Source organism: Equus asinus, chromosome 2, assembly GCF_041296235.1.
Source record: "Equus asinus isolate D_3611 breed Donkey chromosome 2, EquAss-T2T_v2, whole genome shotgun sequence".
Taxonomy (NCBI): domain Eukaryota; kingdom Metazoa; phylum Chordata; class Mammalia; order Perissodactyla; family Equidae; genus Equus; species Equus asinus.
Genome location: NC_091791.1, coordinates 13834064 through 13854462, shown reverse-complemented (window position 1 = coordinate 13854462; position 20399 = coordinate 13834064). Strand labels below are relative to the sequence as shown.

The 20399-nt window shown below is 48.8% G+C and overlaps 1 protein-coding gene across 2 annotated transcripts in view; it reads right to left on the bottom strand.

Annotated features, from left to right (window-relative positions):
- Positions 1–11515, bottom strand: part of PRLHR (prolactin releasing hormone receptor) — a 40290-nt gene extending 28775 nt beyond the window's left edge. The window contains exons 1-2 of one of the 2 annotated variants that reach the window (XR_011493583.1): positions 11328–11515; positions 5947–11065 (exon numbers count right to left, since the gene is read on the bottom strand). Coding sequence is in view for 1 of the 2 variants with exons in the window: in XM_070482415.1 (XP_070338516.1) it covers positions 9947–11059 (1113 nt within the window). In the remaining variant the exon portion in view is untranslated. Of the gene's footprint in view, positions 1–5537; positions 11066–11327 lie in introns of those variants that run through there. The other variant, XM_070482415.1, reaches the window with a different exon arrangement.
- Positions 11516–20399: the final 8884 nt, after the last annotated feature.

Below are 20399 nucleotides of genomic sequence, written 5' to 3'. Positions count from 1 at the left end.
CTTGCTTTTTCCCTGGCTCCCAATCTATGGAGACCCCTGGGGCTGGCTCTATCCTTCCACTAAGGTGTCTTCTCTAAATGACCCTGCCCTTTGGAGCTTCAGCAATCCCTCCCTTTGCTCTTGTCCCAGGACTCAGGGATGGTGACAGCTCCTCTTGTAACCAAGCAAAAAGGGGCTCGTTCTGCTGGCTGCAATCTGGTGCCAATCAATTGCAAACAAGTCAGTGGTTGAGAAAGGAACATTTATACAATTAGCTAGAATAATCAGAAGAGGGCAGACTACTGTCCTGAAGAACCATCTTAAATCCTACAGCATCTCAAGGAAGTTATACAGGGGAGATGGGGGGAGGGGGGGTTGGGATGTAATTATCCAGAGTGACGAACTTCAAGGCTCCACATTATCTCTTTCTTCTGTCACTCATGACAGGTACCAACAAAGAATTTTTCTTTCTGGAGGTCGTCATGCTCCTGGGGAGCTCAGAGAACAAAGTTACCTAGTCACAGGTGGGAGACATACGTAAGCAAGAGTCATAGAGCTTGCAGATCACGTATTTTGTAAAAGCGAGAGGTGCTGAATCATCTGGGCAACTCGCAGGCTGGAATGTACACACAGAGACCAGCGAGTCAGGGTCCTAGTCACAACGTTGCTTCTTTTCCCTAAGACGGCTTCCCTAGTGCTAACTTCAGATCCAGCCAGCTCCTGGTTGCCGCACGCCCTCCCCCTCGCTCTCACCCTTGTAAACAGGCCCTTCATCAGTAAACCCTCCTTGATGGTGACGGGACCCCGGCTGAAACACTCACCTGTGGTCAAATAAGGTGAAGTATCTTACTCCCCATGGGCTTTTGACCTTTGTGGATTCACGGCCACAAAAGGGACCCCCACCCCACCTCCCAACTCCCGGGAAAATCCCACCCTGGGTCGTCAGCGCGTCATTGTAAACACCAGCCATTGCTTGCTGGAGAACAGCTGGCGTAGAACCAGCCATGACCAGGTGCTGTGCAGGATCTGGAAACAGCCAAGGAGAGGGTGCCCCACCCCACCCAGATGTTTCAGCCAGAAGGCTCCACAGAGGACCTCCCCCTCCCTGGGACCCAGGGGCAGCTCTTAGCGTCTGTGACTGCAACGCACTCAAGCTGCTTGGCATTTCCTGCAGGCTTCTGGGAGCCCTTCTCAGGCCTGGAACTGTCCCTTCAACCAACGCCACTCACTGGCTGAAAAATGACCAAATAGTGGTACATCCAGACCACAGACTCCTCTCCAGTCAGCCAGCCTAGAATAAGATCCATTCCTACGTCCCCACATGGAGGGCTGATCTTGATATAATTTTAAGGAGAGGGGGAGTAGACTACAGAACAGCATGTACAGTTTAATGTCATTTTTGTAAAATATAAACTATGCATATATATCTGTGTATGCTCCTGGTAGAGTCTGGAAAGGAAAGCACAAACTGTTGATAACTCCCCCAGAAGAGAAGGGTGGAATTTTTTCACCTACTACTTCTTAAAGAAAAAGATTTGTTGATTTTGTAATTAAAAAAAAATCTAAATCCCGGAGGTCCTTTCTTCAGCAGAAGGCCTAGCTTGGGATCGACAAGTGCCTGAAGCAGTGGGCCAACAGGTGGTTTTTGCTTTTCTTCTGGGCTACGTTTGTTCCAGGAGCTAACACCACCTCTTCAAAAACGTGTGTGCTGGCCGGGTTGCAGCAACCTCGGCTCACAACGCGAACGGGCCGAGCGGCGGCGTTGTGGAGTCTGCGCACCCAGGAGAAGCGACTCGAGCTCGCTGCTCCAGCAGCTGCTGGAAGAGGCCGCCCGGGGCCGACTCCTCTGGGACCCGCGAATCGGCTTTCTTCCCTCTTTGCCCCTACAGAGCCCACCATTTCCACAGGGAGTCAGAAGGATGCGGATTCCTAAAGTCCCCATCTTAGACACAAAATAAGTGGTTTCGTGTTACTTTCCGTTTAGAGATAAGGCGCAGGAAATAGGCAAATGACCGAGGTGATGCAATAAGGCCACAAGCGAGCAGGAAGCCAAACACTCTCCGAGCAGCCCCCTCCCCATGCCCTGGCCCCCCAACCACCCGCCCTCGAGGCTGCTGGATGCCCGCCTGCTTGTTCGCGGGCAAGGGCTCAACCATCCGGAAAATCCGGATTTCCTCCTTGGAAGTCAGAAAGTGATCAAGGAACTCCTAAGGAACTAAGTGCGCATCGCTTAGAATAAGATGACAGAACCCGCCGCGAAGAGCCCCAGCGGCCGGCCCTGGAGTATGACTCCTCTGCCCCAGGGATGGACTGACAGCGGTCCAGGGCAGGAGAAGCTCCCCGTCGACTGTCTGAGTGCATCCGCTCCAACCCAATGCCAGGGTCTCTGGGAGAACCGCGGGTGCGCCTCGCCCCGCCGGCCGGACCAGGCACAGGGCAGCGCCCCATCCATCACGCCCCCGCTCCTGGCAGCGCGCTGCGCAGTGCCCAGGGCTTGGCGCCGGTGAAAGGGAAAGCGGGGAGGGGGTGCCGAGATACAGTCCTTGGCTTCCCTTGGGACCGGGAGTAGAAGAGTGAGGGAGAAGCCGAGCAAGGAGACCGAAGGGATGACGCGGAGTTTAGCGAGACTAGAGCTCCGTGGGTGGCGCAGATGCGGGTGGCGCCCGGGGCAGAGCAGTTCAGGACGCTGAAAGAGCGTCGGGGATGACACTCTGGCCTAGTCTGTGGAACGCGTGGCAACGCAAGGCGAGGGCGAGGCGGGCAGGAGAGGTCGCAGGCCGCCAGGACTAGCGAAGCGCCCCACCATCTAGGGGCGCATGGTGGCAGGGCCGGGCTGCGCTCAGGGAGGGGCTGGTCGGACCGCGGGAGCCCCCCAGAGGCGACAGGGAGGCCACCGCTGCGCCGACCACACCGTGCCCTTGGTGTAGGTCCGGCGCTCTTGGCCACAACGGGATCAGCGGCAGAGGGGTGCGGCCCCTCGAGCGCCGCCAGCGCGCGGCCCAGCGGCGGGACAGCCGCGGACTCATAGAGGATCCACTGCGAGGACAGTCAGCGCAAACCGACACTGCGCCGTCGCGGGGCTGCGGGAGGACCACAAAGTAGCAGAGGAGGGCGCCGCGCAGCCAGCGCAGCGATTCGAACTCGAAGGCCAAGCTCAGCCGCACGCGCGCGGGCGCAGGAGCCGGCCGTAGAAGGCCAGACGTTGGTCAGGTTGTGCTGCTGCTCATGTGGATGAGAAGGGAGTCGCTGGTGACTCCCTCTGAGACACTGAGAGCACAGCCCACGATGAGCTGCTGCTTGCTGCGCCCCAGCAGCAGCGGCCCTAAAGATAACCCGCCAGCGCGTGCGAGATGCCCTTTGCCCTTCGCGGGGGACAAGGGCCCAGCAGCCTGGGCGTGGACATGCAGCCAGTCCTCGGGAACCAGCTCAACCTCGCGGGCGTGGGAGGCACTAGCGGTGGCGCCAGATGTGCTGGCGCGGCGCGCAGGCCCCACCAGGACCCCCGCGCCCGGCGCCGCTCTCCTCCACGCCCGCGATCCTCCTCCGCTCCGAGCCTGACTGCCTCCTCTGCAGCACACCTGACGTGCAAGACCACGGGTCCCCGGTGCCTCGGATGCAGCTAGGTCGGGCGGAAGGACATGCATTCCCGCCAGGTCATTTGGCTTTAGCTCAGTTGCACCTCAGGATTGCTTGTCATTAGTCTCACTCGAAGCCTTTAGAAGACATCTGTCTCCCAAAAGGTAGTAATTATATCATAGAAAGAAAACAGGGTTTCCTAGAGGAGACAGCGGTGGGAGGGAAATAGGCATAAAAAGAGGTCCATCCTAAAGAAGCCATCATCGCCAGTGAAGGGACTTGCAAGCACTCCAGTTTCCCACCCGCGACCGCCCTTTGTCTCTGTAATAATGAGGGGGTCAGCGTGCCCCCAGCATTTGCTCTGCAATGGGCAGCAGCCTCAGAAGGGCTGACCATACAGGAACCAGCCTTTGGCACACTGGGCATGGCCAGGCCACCTTGTCTGACTGCCCTGGGGCATGTTAGCTGCCACACTGTGCCTCCAACCCAGGTGACGGGCCAGCCTCTTAGGATGCAGACCCATGAGTGAGTGTGGTGTTCTGGGCTAAGGGGAGAAGCCTGTACCTGACTTCTAACCCAGAGCTTGGGCCTGGAGATTTTATCTAATTTGTCCAGCTCAAAGGATTTTTTTTTTTCATTACTTGGCAATAACTGAGTGTGTGGTGGGGGAGAAGGATGTAGCTTTCCATTCATCATTAGATGTCGTTCCAGAAGGAGATGAGTCCTGGGCCAAGGGGATTTAGTCAAGGGCAAGTCAGGAAGAGGATTTTGTGAGGGCTGAGGAAGGGAGGCCGGGAAATGCTGACAAGAAGAGACTGTTTGTCCTGTGCTTTTTCTGGCTCAGCTTTCCTTGCTCCAGTCCCAAACATCAAAATGAAACACATTTGACCTTTCGTTTAGGTCCCTCTTGAGAGCTCTCCGTGAGATTTATCATGTTAAGGGCCCTGCAGAGAATCTGTGCAAACTCCTGTTATCCATCTCTGCCTGGAGCTGGCCTGTGAAACATTAATTGCATGAGCTCCAAGACCCCACAGTGGGCAGGAAGTGAACGAGCAGCAGCCCTCCACTTGTTTGCTGCAGGCTCCCTCTGCAAAGGAAGGAGCCGGGCTTTCTCTCCAACGTGTCACCCTATAAGGACTCCTCAGAGGAGGGATGCTTGAATCCCACCACCTCCCCTTCACTGGAGCAGAGGGAGCTTCAGATTAGATCAGATCAGAGATATTTTATAGATAATATGGAAGAGCAGCAGAAAAAAGGCAGAATAGAGAAAAAGTGGGAAATGAGGAGGAATTGACTTGGAAAGTAGAGAAGAACAATTCAAAACCTTCACAAGTGTTCACACTCAATTTTCAAAATCAGGCTTTCTTCTTCCAAAGACTGATTGGGAAGGCACAGTATTTTAACAAATCAAGATGGCAACCCTCGTCTGTCCAAATGAATACTTTGCATTTCCAACATCTGTAGACCACTTTATCTCACTTTGCAAAATAGATGGATTCTTGGGAAGGTGCACATAATCCATTTTTAAGTCTTATTTTAGTTGTACTGAAACATCCTGTTACTGATTCTGTCATGAACATTTTGGAACCTAGATGTTCAAATTTTGTTTATAGACCGATAAGCTGGATGTTTCTGAGTTTCCCAAGTTGTATGTGGATGTGGGTAGTTAAATGCTAACATTTAAATAATGGTCCAGATTCATGATGATATAGAAATTAAGCATGAATTCTCTACTCTCCCTTTGATGGACCTGTGGATTTAGAGACATATAATCGTTTCCTTTTTTTTTTTTTTTTGGTGAGGAAGATTGGCCCTGAGCTAACATCCATGCCAATCTTCCCCTATTTTGTATGTCGGACGCCACCACATCATGGCTTGATGAGTGGCACATAGGTCCATGCCCAGGATCCAAACCCATGAACACTGGCCACCAAAACAGAGTACACAAACTTAACCACTACAGCACCGGCCTGGCCCCCAGGGACATGCAGTCTTGGAGAGCATAGAGCTTGGTGCCACATGCTAAAATGCTGTCATTACTGAGGTTGGGGTCAGGGGGCCACAGAAGATCCCAACTGAAAAGTTCATTCCTGGACTTAGCTGGAATTGACACATCTAGATTGAGTAGCATTTTCTTGGCATGATTCATCCTTGCTTCCACCCTGGCCATCCTGAGGTTGTGTAGTCACACTGTGTGTGTAGCTGGTGTGGTTTATTAATCCCAGGACCAGAGGCTGTCCTATTGACTTACTATTTATTGAGCACCCACAATGCATTGAACACAGTACAATTCTCAGCATGAAGAGCTTCACACAATGAGTCAGACACACGTGCCTCTTACGCACATAACAAAGACAAAAGTGCACGAAGGGAAATCAATCGAGGACCTACCTTGGGGAACAAAGGTGCTCCTGACCTCTCATCTGTGGGGGATGGACCCTGGGTTCACTCCTAGATCTAGCCGCACTCTTGCCTGGGTCCCCTTGATGTCAGTTCCATGCCTTGCACTTGCAAGACTAGTAGATATTCAGGAATGCAAGCCACAGGACAGAGGTGGCTAACTAGCCTGCCTGAGAAAATAAATCTGGAACTTAGCACCCCAGGTAGAAGAGCAGACTGAGACTGCACAAGAACAAGAATTCAGGAGGGGTACATCAATTGGAATACTGTTCCCTTAGCATCTCTCACAGTTGCTATTTCCAGGTAACTGTTGCTAACACGTGTTGAAACACTCCCCAGCCGATTTAGTGAGATAAAACTATTGATTGGCTGCCAAAAGTGGGACTTGGTGACGTTGCTGCAAAGAGGATTACAGACCCTCTCACCAGCCTCAGAAAGGGCTGCTGCCAATTTCCAGGCTGGCTCAGATCTCAGCTTTACGGTCAGTCCTTGCAGGAAGAGGACTGGAGGCTTGGTATTAACTAAAATGAATTGTATTAAATAAAATTTCCTACCTCAATCCTACGTGGATTTCACTAGGACGCACTTCTGAAAGATTTTTTTTTAAAGACTGGCACCTGAGCTAACATCTGTTGTCAATCTTCCTTCTTTTTTTTCTTTTTCTTCTTCTTCTCACCAAAGCCCCCCAGTACGTAGTTATATATTCTAGTTGGGTCCTTCTGGCTCTGCTCTATGGGACACCGCCTCAGCATGGCTTGATGAGCGGATCTACGTCCACGTCCAGGATCCGAACTGGTGAAATCCTGGGCCGCCAAAGTGGAGTGTGCAAACTTAACCACTTGGCCCTGGGGCCGGTCCCTGAAAGAATTTTTTTAAAGTCAGTTTGTTTTATAGTCAAACTAGTCCCCAATAGATAGGGTCAGAATTAATTAGTTGCTGTTCAGTTGCCAATTTGCATAATTTGGAAAGACATTTATAAACACAGCATAAATCGCTGACCTCTTTAGGCTCTCCATAAAGTCTGTGTAAATGTTAAAAATTTTAACTTAAGTTGTAGGCATGCTAGAAACAGGTGGCAGCTTTTCTAGTGATTAATGGGGACACTTTCTTCCTATAGTTGATATAGGTTTAAATCAAGCAAATCGGGGCACACTTCATTTTTTTTAAACACCCTAGCAACCAGGATTTGGAATAATTCATGGTGTATAATTTTATAATGAAATTGATCTGAAGTTGAGTGATAATACATTTTAAAAAACTGAGTGGACTCACAGAGTGCCTTCCCATAGGACATGTGTGAGGAAGCCATTGAATGGCCAACCACCTATTCTGATTATAAGGATTTGCCTCTGTGTGATTCATCAGGGATTGTCTGAAAGCCAAGCAAGCATTCCCCAAGTGTGGCAAGTAACTCATGTCAGAATTCAACTCCAAATTCTCTGTTGTTTTTTCAACTCCAAATTCCTAATACCTTTGGCAGGTGCAATCAAAGCTTCATTCAGATTTTTCTGAGATTCATGGGAAACAGGATAATTCTTAAGGCACTTAATCTTGGATGTATATTAAAATCACCTGAAGTGCTTTGAAAAATGCTGATGCCCAGGCCCTATCTCAAAACAACTGGAGGGGCCAGCCCTGTGGCCGAGTGGTTAAGTTCTCCTGCTCCGCTTCAGCAGCCCAGAGTTTTGCTGGTTCAGATCCTGGGCGCAGACATGGCACCACTCATCAGGCCACGCTGGGGTGGTGTCCCACATGCCACAACTAGAACGACCCACAACTAAAATATACAACTATATACTGGGGAGATTTGGGGAGAAAAAGCAGGAAAAAAAAAAAAGAAAGAAAAATAAGATTGGTGACAGTTGTTAGCTCAGTTGCCAATCTTTAAAAAAAAAAAAGACCAGCCCAAAGAGTGGACTTTAAAAAAAAAAACAGTTGGACGCTCTGGGGATAGGGCCTGGGCAGTGATGTTTTTTGAAAGCTCCCCAGGTGATTTTGGAGCAGCCAGGACTGAGAACCAGTGACTTAAACCTTCCAAGATAGTATCTACAATTAATCGGATCCCTCCCCAACGATCCCGCCTTTCCCCCTTCCCCTGATCTCCCCATGCATACCGTCAAAAGAATGCTCAGAGGAAACAAGAAATGTCTGGCCTTGCACCTCCCAAGTAATGGAACTCTGGAAGCAGAGGAGCCAGCCCCGGGAGGCCTGGGAAACAGCTCATCTGGGGAAGGGGGAGTGACGTATTGTGGTGGGTGGGCTACATTATCAGAGCACAGGCTCCTTGTTCTCCACATCCATAGATAAAGATGAAAGTTAGTTTTAGTGCCATTGCCAGAGGTAACTTGCATATCTCAAGCTAACCAGGCTTTTCCTTTCTCCAGCATCTTCTTGCCCTTCCTGTGCTGCAAAAAGTGTAGTCACATAACTACTAAAGACTCATCTTGCTAACTAGCCCAACCATGAATACTTACTCTGCCATCGTGGTTGCTGACATTGAAGTAATAGGATTTAATCCTTGCCATCCCCAAATCAGTCCCTCTTTCCCTTCCTTTCAGAGCACAGTTTAATGAGTGAATGAGTTATTTTGGAGAGTAAGAGAGGGGAAGAGGTGGAGAAACATTGATTCTGCTGTTCAGTGAGCTGGGGCAGTATTAGAATCTTACAAATGGTAGCTGAGTGGCTGCAGACACTAGTTCATGCCATATATGCCACCGGGGCTGATCTGACAGCTGAATATTGAGTATCATTTCCCAAGAGTCCTGCCCTCACTGCCCTCGTCACTGTTCCAACGTCAATGTGGAAACCCTTGTCCCAGGGCACTCATCGTCATTTACAGAACTCTCAGGAGGTTAAGGTGAGCATTATCAGCCTGGCACGGTGGCCTAACAGTATTCACCTGTTCCCTTAACCCTGGAAGGAATTAACTCTTTGATCTATGCCTCCAGTGGGTGGCAGTTTATTTTTCTGTTCCAGCCTGAAGTAAACTTCTCCCAGTCCTCGTATTCTGGGTTGAGCATGTTCCAAGTGTGTCACCACAGAGCACGTGTTGAGTCAGTTGACAGCTGTTGATCTGTTGCAACTGAGTAATTAGAAAAAGCAAGAGAATACTATGGCACATGGTTGACATTGACTATTCAGAAAATCAAATATTTGAGTGTCTGCCTTCTGGCAACACTGGGTGTGCACACACAAACAAACACGTAGATAGGACGTCTGTCCTATGCACAGTTATATGTCCCCTTAAGTGGTTTAGGCCTTTTCTTCTTTATCCCTATTTTCTTATCTTTTCTCGACTAATTCATCTTATCATTTCAAATTGGAGTTGGGGAGTAATAAAGGGGGAAAATAATAGGACATTTTGAAAGGTGGCTGGTAAATGTTTTTGTGCTATCAATTCAAGTGAATTTAAAATTAAAACTCTTTTGTTGTATAAGGGTCTTATTCAGGGAATGCTGAAATCCTAGATGTAGACTTGTAATACATATTTTCCTAAAATCCTAGAAAATAATGAGTTCAAACTGACTAAGCAATATCATGTATAACAGCACAGTTGAGTCCTTTTTAAAAGGCAACCTGAAAAGCTGTACCAACCCCAATGCAGTCATTTTAATTCCCATCCCCATTGTTCCTTCATCTCACCATTGAGCAAGCAGAAGGAAAAGCGAGGAAGACAGCTACGGTACGGAAACACTGTCCTGAACCTGGAGAAAGAGCTTTTTTGGCCTTCAAGGGCATAAAGAGGAAATAATAAATCCTCTTCCCTCTGCCTGGCCTCCTCCAAGCAAAGCAGGAGACTCCCACCAAAGCCCACTTAACATTTTACAAAGACACAATGACAAGACAGCAGGGCAAGAGGGCTAGACTACAAATTTTGCCTCTATTGGCTTAGATCTGTTGCTGGGAATAAGCTCTCCAGTCCAGCCTCGGGTGGACACCCTTGGAGACCAGTGGACATGGAGCTTCCCAGCCAAGGCCCGGCACAGTGGCATCAGATGATCACGCTGACTGTCATGCTCTGGTGGTGTGGCACAATCTTTCGGGGCCAGGCCAACAACAGCTTGCGCAGCTCCTCACGGAAGCTGTCGTGCAGCCAGGCGTAGATAAAGGGGTTGTAGCAGGCTGAGCTCATGGCAAGCCAGTGGCAAAGCAGCTGCACTATCCCGAAGGCGTACGGGTCGATGGCCCCAGGGTCGAGGTCCCGCAGCAGGTTGAAGATGTGCAGCGGCAGCCAGCAGACGGCGAACACCACCACGACCACCACCAGCAGGCAGAAGGTGCGTCGGCGTCGTGCGCGGTCCCAGTCGGCCTGGCTCTGGGTCACGCAGCCTGGCACCACGCGATTCCGGAGTTTCACCGACACCCGGACATAAGACAGGAGGATGACCAGCAGGGGGAGCAGGTAGGTGACTAGCAGCAACCCCCAAGCATAGAATTGGCGCTGGCGCTCCTGAGACCCCCAGAACTCCTCGCAGAGGTGCACGCGGTGCGCCTTGAGCTCGACGTGGTAGGTGTGCACGGCGGCGGGCAGCGCCAGCACCGCGGACAGCGCCCAGATGGCCAGCACCGCGTAGGCGCTGAGGCGCAGCGAGATCCGCCGGCGCAGCGGGTGCACCAGCACCATGTAGCGGTCCACGGCGATGGTGGTGAGCGTGAACACAGACACGTAGACGGTGACGGGCTGCAGGAAGAAGACCAGGTGGCACAAGCTGCGGCCAAACACCCAGCCGCGAGGCTCGAAGGCGTACGCCAGCGTGAGCGGCACGCAGGCGGTGCACATGAGCACGTCGGACAAAGCCAAGTTGCCGATGAGGAAATTGGTCACGTTGTGCAGCCGACGCACCCGCGCGATCACCAACACCAGCAGACAGTTTCCCACCAGCCCCACGACCACCACGATGCTGTAGAGCAGTACGATCAGCCCCTTCAGCTGATGCACCAGCTGCAGGCTCTGGAATGGCGTGACGGCCTGAGCATCCGGGCCAGCCGCTGACCCGTTACCCGCCGAGGCCTCTGCGCTCTGGTTGGCCAGAGTTGAGGCCGCCGGCTGCAGCCCAGGAAATAAGTCAGGGGCCTCGGAGCCCAGAGTGGGCACTGAGGCCATGGCCACCTGTCCAAAGAGAATCAAAGTCTGTCACTTGATATTCTCCCACCGCCCTCCTACACCAACTGCGCCCCCCACTTCAATCACCCAAATACACCCTTTGGAATAACTGGCCGCCATAAATAAAAGCAACAATAAAAAGTACTGTCATCCCACCTCTGTAAAAATACACCTATGCGTGGTTAGACATGCACAGGCTATTTAAAGGCCTCCTACTCAATAAAGAGCCCTCGCAGTCCATACAGCCAGAACTTGAGTCCAGTCCTACCTAGTGAATGGGGCTTGGCGAGCAGGAAAGTGCTCCAGGGAGGTAGGGACAGAACCCCTGCTGTCCCCTACTTGTCCTCCGCCCACGACGACGGTGCAGGCTTCTGGCTTCTCTGCGGGAGCTGAACAGATTCAGGAGTTCCCAGTGGGCTCGCAGCTTTTGAGAGGGACTGGGAGCACCTCCCCTCCGCCCCGCCCCCACTCCAGCGCTCCCTTGTATGGAAAATGGGGGCGGAGCGTGCAGCAGCCGACTCGGTGCTCAGACAACTAGAGAGAAGAACAGTGTGAGGAGGATGGAAACAGAAAAGAAAGGAGGGGCCGACAGACCTGGGCCAGAGGGACGAGGGAGCATCTCAGACTGCGGGAGCTTCGCAGCGCCCTGGGAGAGTCCTGCTCCGGAAGAGAGTGCGGCGGACGGGCGGGGGGCGGTGGGGGAGAAGAGGGCTCTAGGTTCTCCGGATGACCCGGTGCAGTTTCAATAAGGAGGGATCAAGGGAGGTAGTGGGGTGGGGGATTGGGATACACCACGGAATGTCGGGGAGAGACGAGGGAGCTGTCCCTCAGCGCTGTATCTTGCATAGAGTCGGGGCTGGGGTTAACAGAGTCGCGTAGGGGCTTCCGGCAGAGATTTAAAATTCAGAGCCCGGAGCTCGTTGCACACCTTCGGGCCCTAACCCTCCCCGGGACACGCTGAGCCCTTCCGCTACGCTGCGTTTCCCGAGCCGTGGGTCCGACCAGTAAGAAAGGGTTCAGCACCATGGACAGCTCCCGCGGATCCTGCTGTGCCGCGCAAGGATGCCTGGGAGGAGACAACGATTAGAGAGTTCTGGCCCCTCTCTGGGTCCGATGCATTCGGTGAAGGGACCCGGCCTGGTTCAAAGAGCTGCCTCACCAACTGCTTCCTGGACTGGGGCTGCCAACGCTAAGTGCAGTAGGGTGGAGTGGAGGCTGATGAGCTGAGGTCTCTGGAGACTGGCAAGCGGTGATGTGATTCTGACGACGACGTTGTCTTTTGCCTCCCAAAGTTACAAAATGAAGCGCTAGTGCCAGCTACCCTACACAGGCACACTTCAACGCCTAGCCCCCACCACTCCCCTACTCATCCTTTCTGCTTGCTCTTTCTCAGCTACCATGCCCTATCCTTTATCTGCCTGACTCTCCCAGTCCAGAACATATGTTCCTGGGCTGGGACCATTTTCCTTCCTTAAATAAACACCCCCAGGCCTCCTCACCTCACTTTAGGATTGAAAAAACATACTAGCAATTGCAGGATTTCCACTAGGATAACAAAACTAACAAACATTTGAAAAGGTTAGAAGCCACATAGAATCTTTAGCAGCATTAAGGCATCCAAAAGGGTGGGGGGAGGCTCTGCAACCTCCCTCCCTCCTTTGAAAACATCTCATCCCCTCGTCTCTTATTTCTTTTTTCCAGAGAGTGGAGCTTCATCGTGCCCTCTCTGGCAAGCCTTTGTACTTTGCCTTCTGGCTGTAGATATCCCCGTTAGGCTGGAAAGAAGTAAAATTAGTCCACCCTCCAAATTCAAGTAATTCACTCATACAGGAGGAAAAGTCAACATTGAAACAAGAGCAATCCATTTTATGCACTGTACCTATTCTAAGCCACACTCCCTGAGTCATAATCAATTTAGCCAAAGACAGTATGACATTTTTAAAAAACTCTCAAAATAAAATGCATTCTGTGCCTGTCTAATCCCTTACCCAGTACTGTTTCTCATCATGTTCACCAACAGGGTTATATGTGCCCAAGAAGAGTGGAATTCTTTTGCTTCAAAATATCTTAAGCAGAGGAAATTGTGATAACATAGGTGAAAAAGGATGTGGGATGTAGATAGGCTCCATAACTAGAGCCATCACTCTAGTCAATATCATTGATATATAATGTTAAAAAAAAATTAACAAGACAACCTTGTCAACAACTAAAGGGCATGCAAAGTCAGTATTTGAAAATTCAACATTGGAGCACCCTCTAGAGAAAAGAGTTGATCATTTGCCAAGTTCCAGATAAAATCTGGTAAGAGTTTCAGTGTTGTCAGCAGGGTGGAAAAGAAGTGAACATCTTAGAGCAGAGTAGCCCACTTTAGATCTTTATTCTCTCTGGTCCTCACTGGAGTTAAGGCTAGTCTCTCTCTCACCCAGGACATCATGATGAGACCATACTAATGTTCAGAATTTTCTGCACTAATAATGCTCCAGAAACCTGAGAGATCATAAATAAACAACAAAAAATTTAGGACAAATGGAAGAAAGATAATACTTCATATGGTAAACAGCAAAATGCAGGATTTTATTACCTCTCCTTCCCCTCAAACCTTCAATGGCCCATCAAACAAGGGCCAGACCCTTTAGAATGGCATTTGCAACCAACATGCGCCCCCTATTCTGATCTTCTCTCTCTCTCTCCTTTTTTTTTTTTTTTTTGGTCTGGCTTCCCATCTCTGTCTTTCTCACTCCCTATATTCAGGTCAAACTAGACTGTTTATTGGACAATGACATGTCCTCACCATTCCTGTCAAATGCCTCTCTTTGGGTTATTCCCTTTCTCCAGAATGCTGGTTGTTCACTCTCACCCAACTCCACATCCTATAAAGCCCGACTCAAAGATAACCCTGTCCTCAAAGTCTTTTACCTTTCACGATCTCTCTGTCCTTTATTACTTTCCACCTGTGAAACGTGAAAGTGTTTTGCTTTCCTGCCTCCACCAACCATGACCATAAACTCTTACAGACGGGGCCAATGTCTTGAAGCCTTTTTTGTACCTACAACATGCCTGAACCCAGCAGATACCCAATACACATTTCTTTTGATTAAGTGGAGAAAAACAACCACCATTTATTGAGGGCTTTTTACATGCCAGGCACTGTGCTAAGTATTTCACATATACTATCTCCTTTGATCCCCTCAAAGCTATTTTACATCAATTTTGCCAATGAGGAAACTGGCTCTTCATGGCTAAGTAACTAACCATAACGGCACAGCTAATAAGCAGTGGGCTAGAATTTTAACTTAGATCTCTCTGATTCTGGAGTCAAAGCACTCAAATCCTGTACTTTACTACCTCTAAATAAAAGACAGATGGACGTGACAAACTGAAAATGCAAGTAGGTTCAAATGGAATTGAATAAATAGAGAGACACCCCCTCCCAGAGTGGTTGATTAAAGGAAGCTCTAGAAAATTCTCTTTTAATTCTAGCCTTATCATGTTTAAGTTAAACGTATCTTTATGCATCACCCAAAATATCCCTTGCTTATAGCCCATGTAGGAGACAAAACCTTGGGCTGTCTGAATTTCAGGGTATGATCTTATGCTTCAAGATGACAACAGGGAACATGATGTGGAAAACAGAAGACAGAGGCAACAGAGGGAAGGACAGCAGGTAGGGGCCTGGGGAGCTTGTTTAAGGGAGCTGAAGATTTTTATGCCAAAGTTCGTGCTGATACACTGCAGTTAGCCCAAACATATGGGAAACAACTAGAGACCAGTTTTAAATTGGTGCTGGAGAGAGAGCAACTTTTTTTCTCCCCAAAGCCCCAGTACATATTTGTATATTTTAGTTGTAAGTCCTTCTAATTCTTCTATGTGAGCCACCACCACAGGATGGCTACTGACTGACAGACGAGCAGTGTGGTTCCATGCCCAGGAACGGAACCTGGGACCGCCAAAGTGGAGCATGCTGAACTTTAACCACTAGGCCATCAAGGCTGGTTCAGCAATTTTTTGGGGGGGAGGGGCTGTGAGGAAGATTGGCCTTGAGCCAACATCTATGCCAATCTTCCTCTATTTTGTATGTGGGACACCGTCAAGGCATGGCTTGATGAGTGGCATGTGGCTCCACACCTGGGATCTGAACCAGCAAACCCCGGGCCGTCAAAGCAAAGTGCAAGGACTTAACCACTACGCCACTGGGCCGGCCCCTGGTTCAGCAATTTTTGAGACATGTCTAAGTCCAGGCAATAACAAGTAGAAGCTCCCCCAGAAGTGAGTTTTGTCTTCTAAGCCTGTCCTGTGTATGTTCCAAATGCCGGGCTCCCCCCAGCTCCACAGGCTGAGCCATGCAGCAGGTCTAGAAGCCGACTCAGCATGGCAGGGCTGGCCACCTAGAGGAGAGGACAGCCTGTGACAGGCAGTGTAAGAACTGACAGGACATCACACACAGAAGTGAAGAAAACCCTGGATGTTTCCCTTAGATGACTTTGAGAAGTGCTTTTCATCACAGATTCCAGACACACTAATTATCGCTTCCAGTTCTGTCATGTACACACTAGTCATTTTTAACCCTCCAGCCCAACTTTGTCCAAACACAGAGTGGAGGCTTAAAAGCTATTATTCTGACCAAAAATAGTCTTTCCTTGGCTAGACTTTCCTTCTCGTCCTGTCAAAAATCAAAGTGAGCCCCAAATGGCCTTGTGTCCTCTAACCCAGAGATATCTCTGAAGTGGCATGCGGAACATACGTCCTGTTTCTGCCTCATTTTGATCTGGGCTGCACAGAGGGTCCCAATCCTTTGGCCTTGACATCTAGGCAACTTCTGGGCTTTCTGCAGCCAATTTTGTGTGAAAGCTCTTGTCTGCCCTTGGCTCTGGAAGGGGAGAAGGCACAGTCACTACTAGAAAGAAAACTTACTACTGCATGATCCCACACACACGTGGAGTTCAGAGGCTGGAATAAGGCAGCCCTTCCTTTTCCTCACTAGTCACCTATCAGGCAGTCCTTATTTCAGGCAGACTTCGGAGAGACTCCAGAGAATCTCTTGGTGACAGAGGTGATCCTTGCTGGCATGGCCTTGGAGTAGAACATCCACAAGATAAACACACCTTTCGTTTATAGTGTGGACTCCCCTAATTGTGCAATTTTGTAACTAGACTAGCAAAGTCTTCTCTGTGCCTTCAGTTATGCTGAAGGTGGGCTACCTCCCCGGGAAAGGAATGGGTAAGCCCCCCAGAGTAACGTGAGGAGTTGGGGTGGGGTGGAAACACTTCCCTGCCACAGGAGAAAAGGGAAGGATGAAACCTCCTAATTCAACATTATTTGTGATGCATCTATTAGGTGACTACGCCCAGACAAGATGCCTCAAGTAAGAGAAAGATGAATAAGTGAGACACACTCCCTGCTCTCACAGAGCTCACAGTCTCAGACTAGAATTTACTAGAAACAGAGTCAGCTAGCTGAAGGAACTATGAAAACAATCCCAGGGGGCTGGTACTCTAGGAAACCCCATCTTAAACTGAAAAGCCTGGTGGCTTTAGTAAACTAGCAAGCGCCAAGACTCTTGATTTCCAACTCTTTTCAGAATTACATATCTCATTATAGCTGTTTCCTTAAGTAATTTCTTATTGTTTTACTATAATGGTTTGTACACGAATTGCCCATTCAACTGAAAATAAGACCTTGAGTTGGCAGTCAGGGTGTTAAGAACAAAGAAGTGCCCACCTGCACACCATATTGACGGGCACATTTGCAGCAGTCCTGGCTGATCTAGCCCTGCACCCATCTCTGGACAAGTTTCTCTACTCTCCAAACGCTTAAAGAAATAAGTACAAAAGCTGTTTCCAGACAAACACAAAGCTTCCCCCCAACACACGTTGAAAAGGTGATCAATGTGCAAAATCAAAATAGAATATGAAAGGCCTCTCTAAGCAAAGCTTGTGTCATAGCAAACAAGAGCTCATCTGCTTGCTCTTGACTGGACGTGGGGGAGGCGCCCTCCATCCCGCCTGTTCTCTTTTGCCTCCTCTAGACCCAGAGTGTGATCCTGTCTGGTTCCCCAAGCCCCTATCCTCAGGGAAGAGCCGCCTCCATCATCTCCAGCTACCTGGCCTTCTACCTGCTACCAACAGTTCTAAAGCCCCACGTCTAGAGACTACAAAGAAAGGAGGACCTTCAGTCTTTTGTTCTCAACTGAAAACTCACAACTTTACTAAAAGAAAAGAGACTTTTTAAAGGACTCTAAGTTTTAAACAACTTTGCCGCTGATAAACCTTGTGCATCAGTTGGAGTTCTTCATTGCAAATAACAGAACCCACTGGCTGGTTTAAGTAGAAAAGAATGCCAGCTCATCCCCATAATTGCTGGGAGGAGGAGGGATCAGCCTCAAGGCTAAGTTCCCAGAATCATCCTTGATGAAGAAACCTCCACCCACACACACATACCTACAACTTTGCTGCCACTGCCACGTTACCTCCACCAATGCCCCCTCTGCAGTAGGAACTCCATCTTGCAGCCATTGCTGTTCCTGAAAGCCAGACATCTCTGCGGCCACTCTGTCCAACAAAATGGGGCCCCTACTTCCTCAGGTTTCCTCAGGTCACTCGTTTCTAAATGAAAGTCTCCCTCAGGTGCATCTGAGCCTGGATCCCACACCTGAGTTCTAATTGCAAAGTATGCTGGGAATTTGGGTTCTGACTTCCACTTTGGGCAGATAATGAGGAATTTCCCCAAATATAAGCAGACAGTGGGTAGCCGTGAGTTCTGACAAATGTTCACCAATCACTCTTTAACAGCAGTGACAATGGTTGCAATGACCGAAAGCTGTGAGGAGACCCACATGCTCTCTTAGTTTTCTACCCTCCTGCCTCTCCATTGTTTTGAATGGAAATGTCAGAGAAAAATAGAGTTAAGGATATAAAAGTTTTATGTATATTTTAGAATATATTAATTTAGTTTATCCTAATATGTGTGATTAAGTATCCTCCACTTTATGAGAGATAAACCCCTCTAAAAAACTAGCTTCCAAAGTTATAAGCAATACAGCAACACCTTGTACCAGAGTTTCTCACCCTCCACACTAGTGACATTTTGGGCAGGATAACTCTGTGTTGTGGGGGGCTGTCCTTTGCATTGTAGAAGGTTTAGCAATATCCCTGGTCTCCACCCTCTAGATGCCAGTAGCACACACACCCAGTTGTGACAACCAAAAATGCCTCTAGACATTGCCAAATATCCCCTGGGGGTGGGGGTTAGGAGATAAAACCACTCCTGGCTGAGAACCAGTGACCTACATCAACACAACCCTTTTAAAGTTCACAAGATACTCTGCTTGAAAGTACTGTCAGACCTCACAGTCAGCTCTCTGCAGACACCTTGACCCCAGAATTGTATTTCAAAAACATTGCCTTTCCCAGATTGTCTTCTCACTGCCTCCCGAAATAGCAACAGGGCTAATGGAGAAAGATAATGTTTAAGAAAAAAAGAAAACCCTAAGATAAGCCCAAGTTGATTGCCAAAGAGAACAGAGAACTGGTCCCAAAGCCTAAAGGCCAAATAAGGAATAGCATACGGCTTTTGGCTTACACAACAGCTCCACCACTACTCAGGGTGAGTTGTTCTGAAAATCCCTTATCCTGAAAGAACCCCAGTTTTGGAAATTAAAAGGAATTCATAGCAATGCCCAGCTCTGGAGGATATTGAGAAGATCTAATATGGTTGAAGGCGCTGGCACATAGTAATGGTGGCTCTTCTTGGCTGATCCTTTGTCCTGCCTTATGTGACTGCCTTTTGTCAAGAGGGTTTCTGGGGTACAATTCCCAACTCTTCCACTTGAACATTACTTCAGAAGATAGTCTTTGGGGTGAGAAGAATTTGCTGTTTTCCAGTCTAAATGCTTTCCTTCATTTCATCGTTGTTTACCAGACACGCAAAGCCCAGGGCAAGATATTGTAGGAAGAATCAGAGACCAAAAAAAAGGACATTATTGTCTAAAACTTTGTGGTCTACTGAATAAGAGAGAAGTTTACAAAAATCGCTGTGATATATGACCATGATAAATGCTACTACTCACCTGCTACAAAAGGGAGACATTAACTATCACTGGGAAATTTACTAATTGCTTTATTGAATTAGAATTGTGTTTACTATTATAAATCATATTTATTTTAACACACAAGAGTCTTTAAAGTGTTCATAACATTTTGTTATTCAACCGTGTCAACATTGAGCATGTTGCTTAAATATGTCCTCCTTCCTATGTTTATGCAAAAGCACACACAACAATTTAGGGCCCGTTATGAATCTCTCTGAGTTAAGAGTTCAGGTGGCAAGAAATGAACAGGAAGTGAGCGCTCATTGTGTGTCTTTCTTTTCTTTTTAAAGCTCCAATGCATAGTTATGTATCCTAGTTGTTAGTTTAGTTCTGTATGTGAGCTGCCACCACAGTACGACAGCGGACAGATGGGTAACTGACAAATGGATGGTGTGGTTTCAACACCCAGAAGTGAACCCATGCCGTTACTGTGGAAGTGCCAAGTCTTAATCTCTAGACCACCGGGGCTGGCTCTCATCGTGTTTTCCCAATCATTGAAGTGTTCCTCGGTCTGAAGCTTTGTGTCAGGAATCCATCCCCCCTCTTTCCCTAGCCACTGTTCAGCATCATTTCTTCCCAGGGGAGGAGCTCCCAGTGACCCTTGCATCCCTCTCAGGCCCTGGCATGGAGTAACTGGGTGAGATTGCTGCATAGTACAACCCCTTTCTCCTCTTTTCTGATAGTTTAATTTAATTTTGAAATGTATGTCTTTATCAACATCCCAAGTGGTCCATGAATGATGCTGACAGTGTGGCCTATTTTTGACACGATTGTCCAGGGCTGAGGAGAGGTCCAGGCTGGCTGCGTTGCTGGGGTAGGGCCCTCCTCAACATTCTAGGGCAGCTTTAGTCCCTGCCCTTGGCTTAGCTAGGGCCTCTCCTCACTGGCAGCCTCACTACAACCATACCTGGACCTCACTGGATTCCTGAAGATCCAGGACCCAACCAGGTCACCTTCTCTGGTGACACTCTGTACAAAGACCCCCTAAAATACACAAAGCTTGGCTAACCTGCCCAATTCAGGATCTCAGCACGTTTTATTTTTTACCTTTTGATTGGACTTTTATCAATACTCAGACATCAGCAGCATGGATAGCATATCTCAGCTTAGTCTACGGGGAGTAGAAAACATATGCCAATACCTAAATAGATAAATAAACATGGAGACCAAAACAAAACACTTGAAAGCCATTTCTATTACATTCTTTTCCAAAGGCAGGGACAAGGCAATTTGCTTTCCCATTTTGATTCCAGT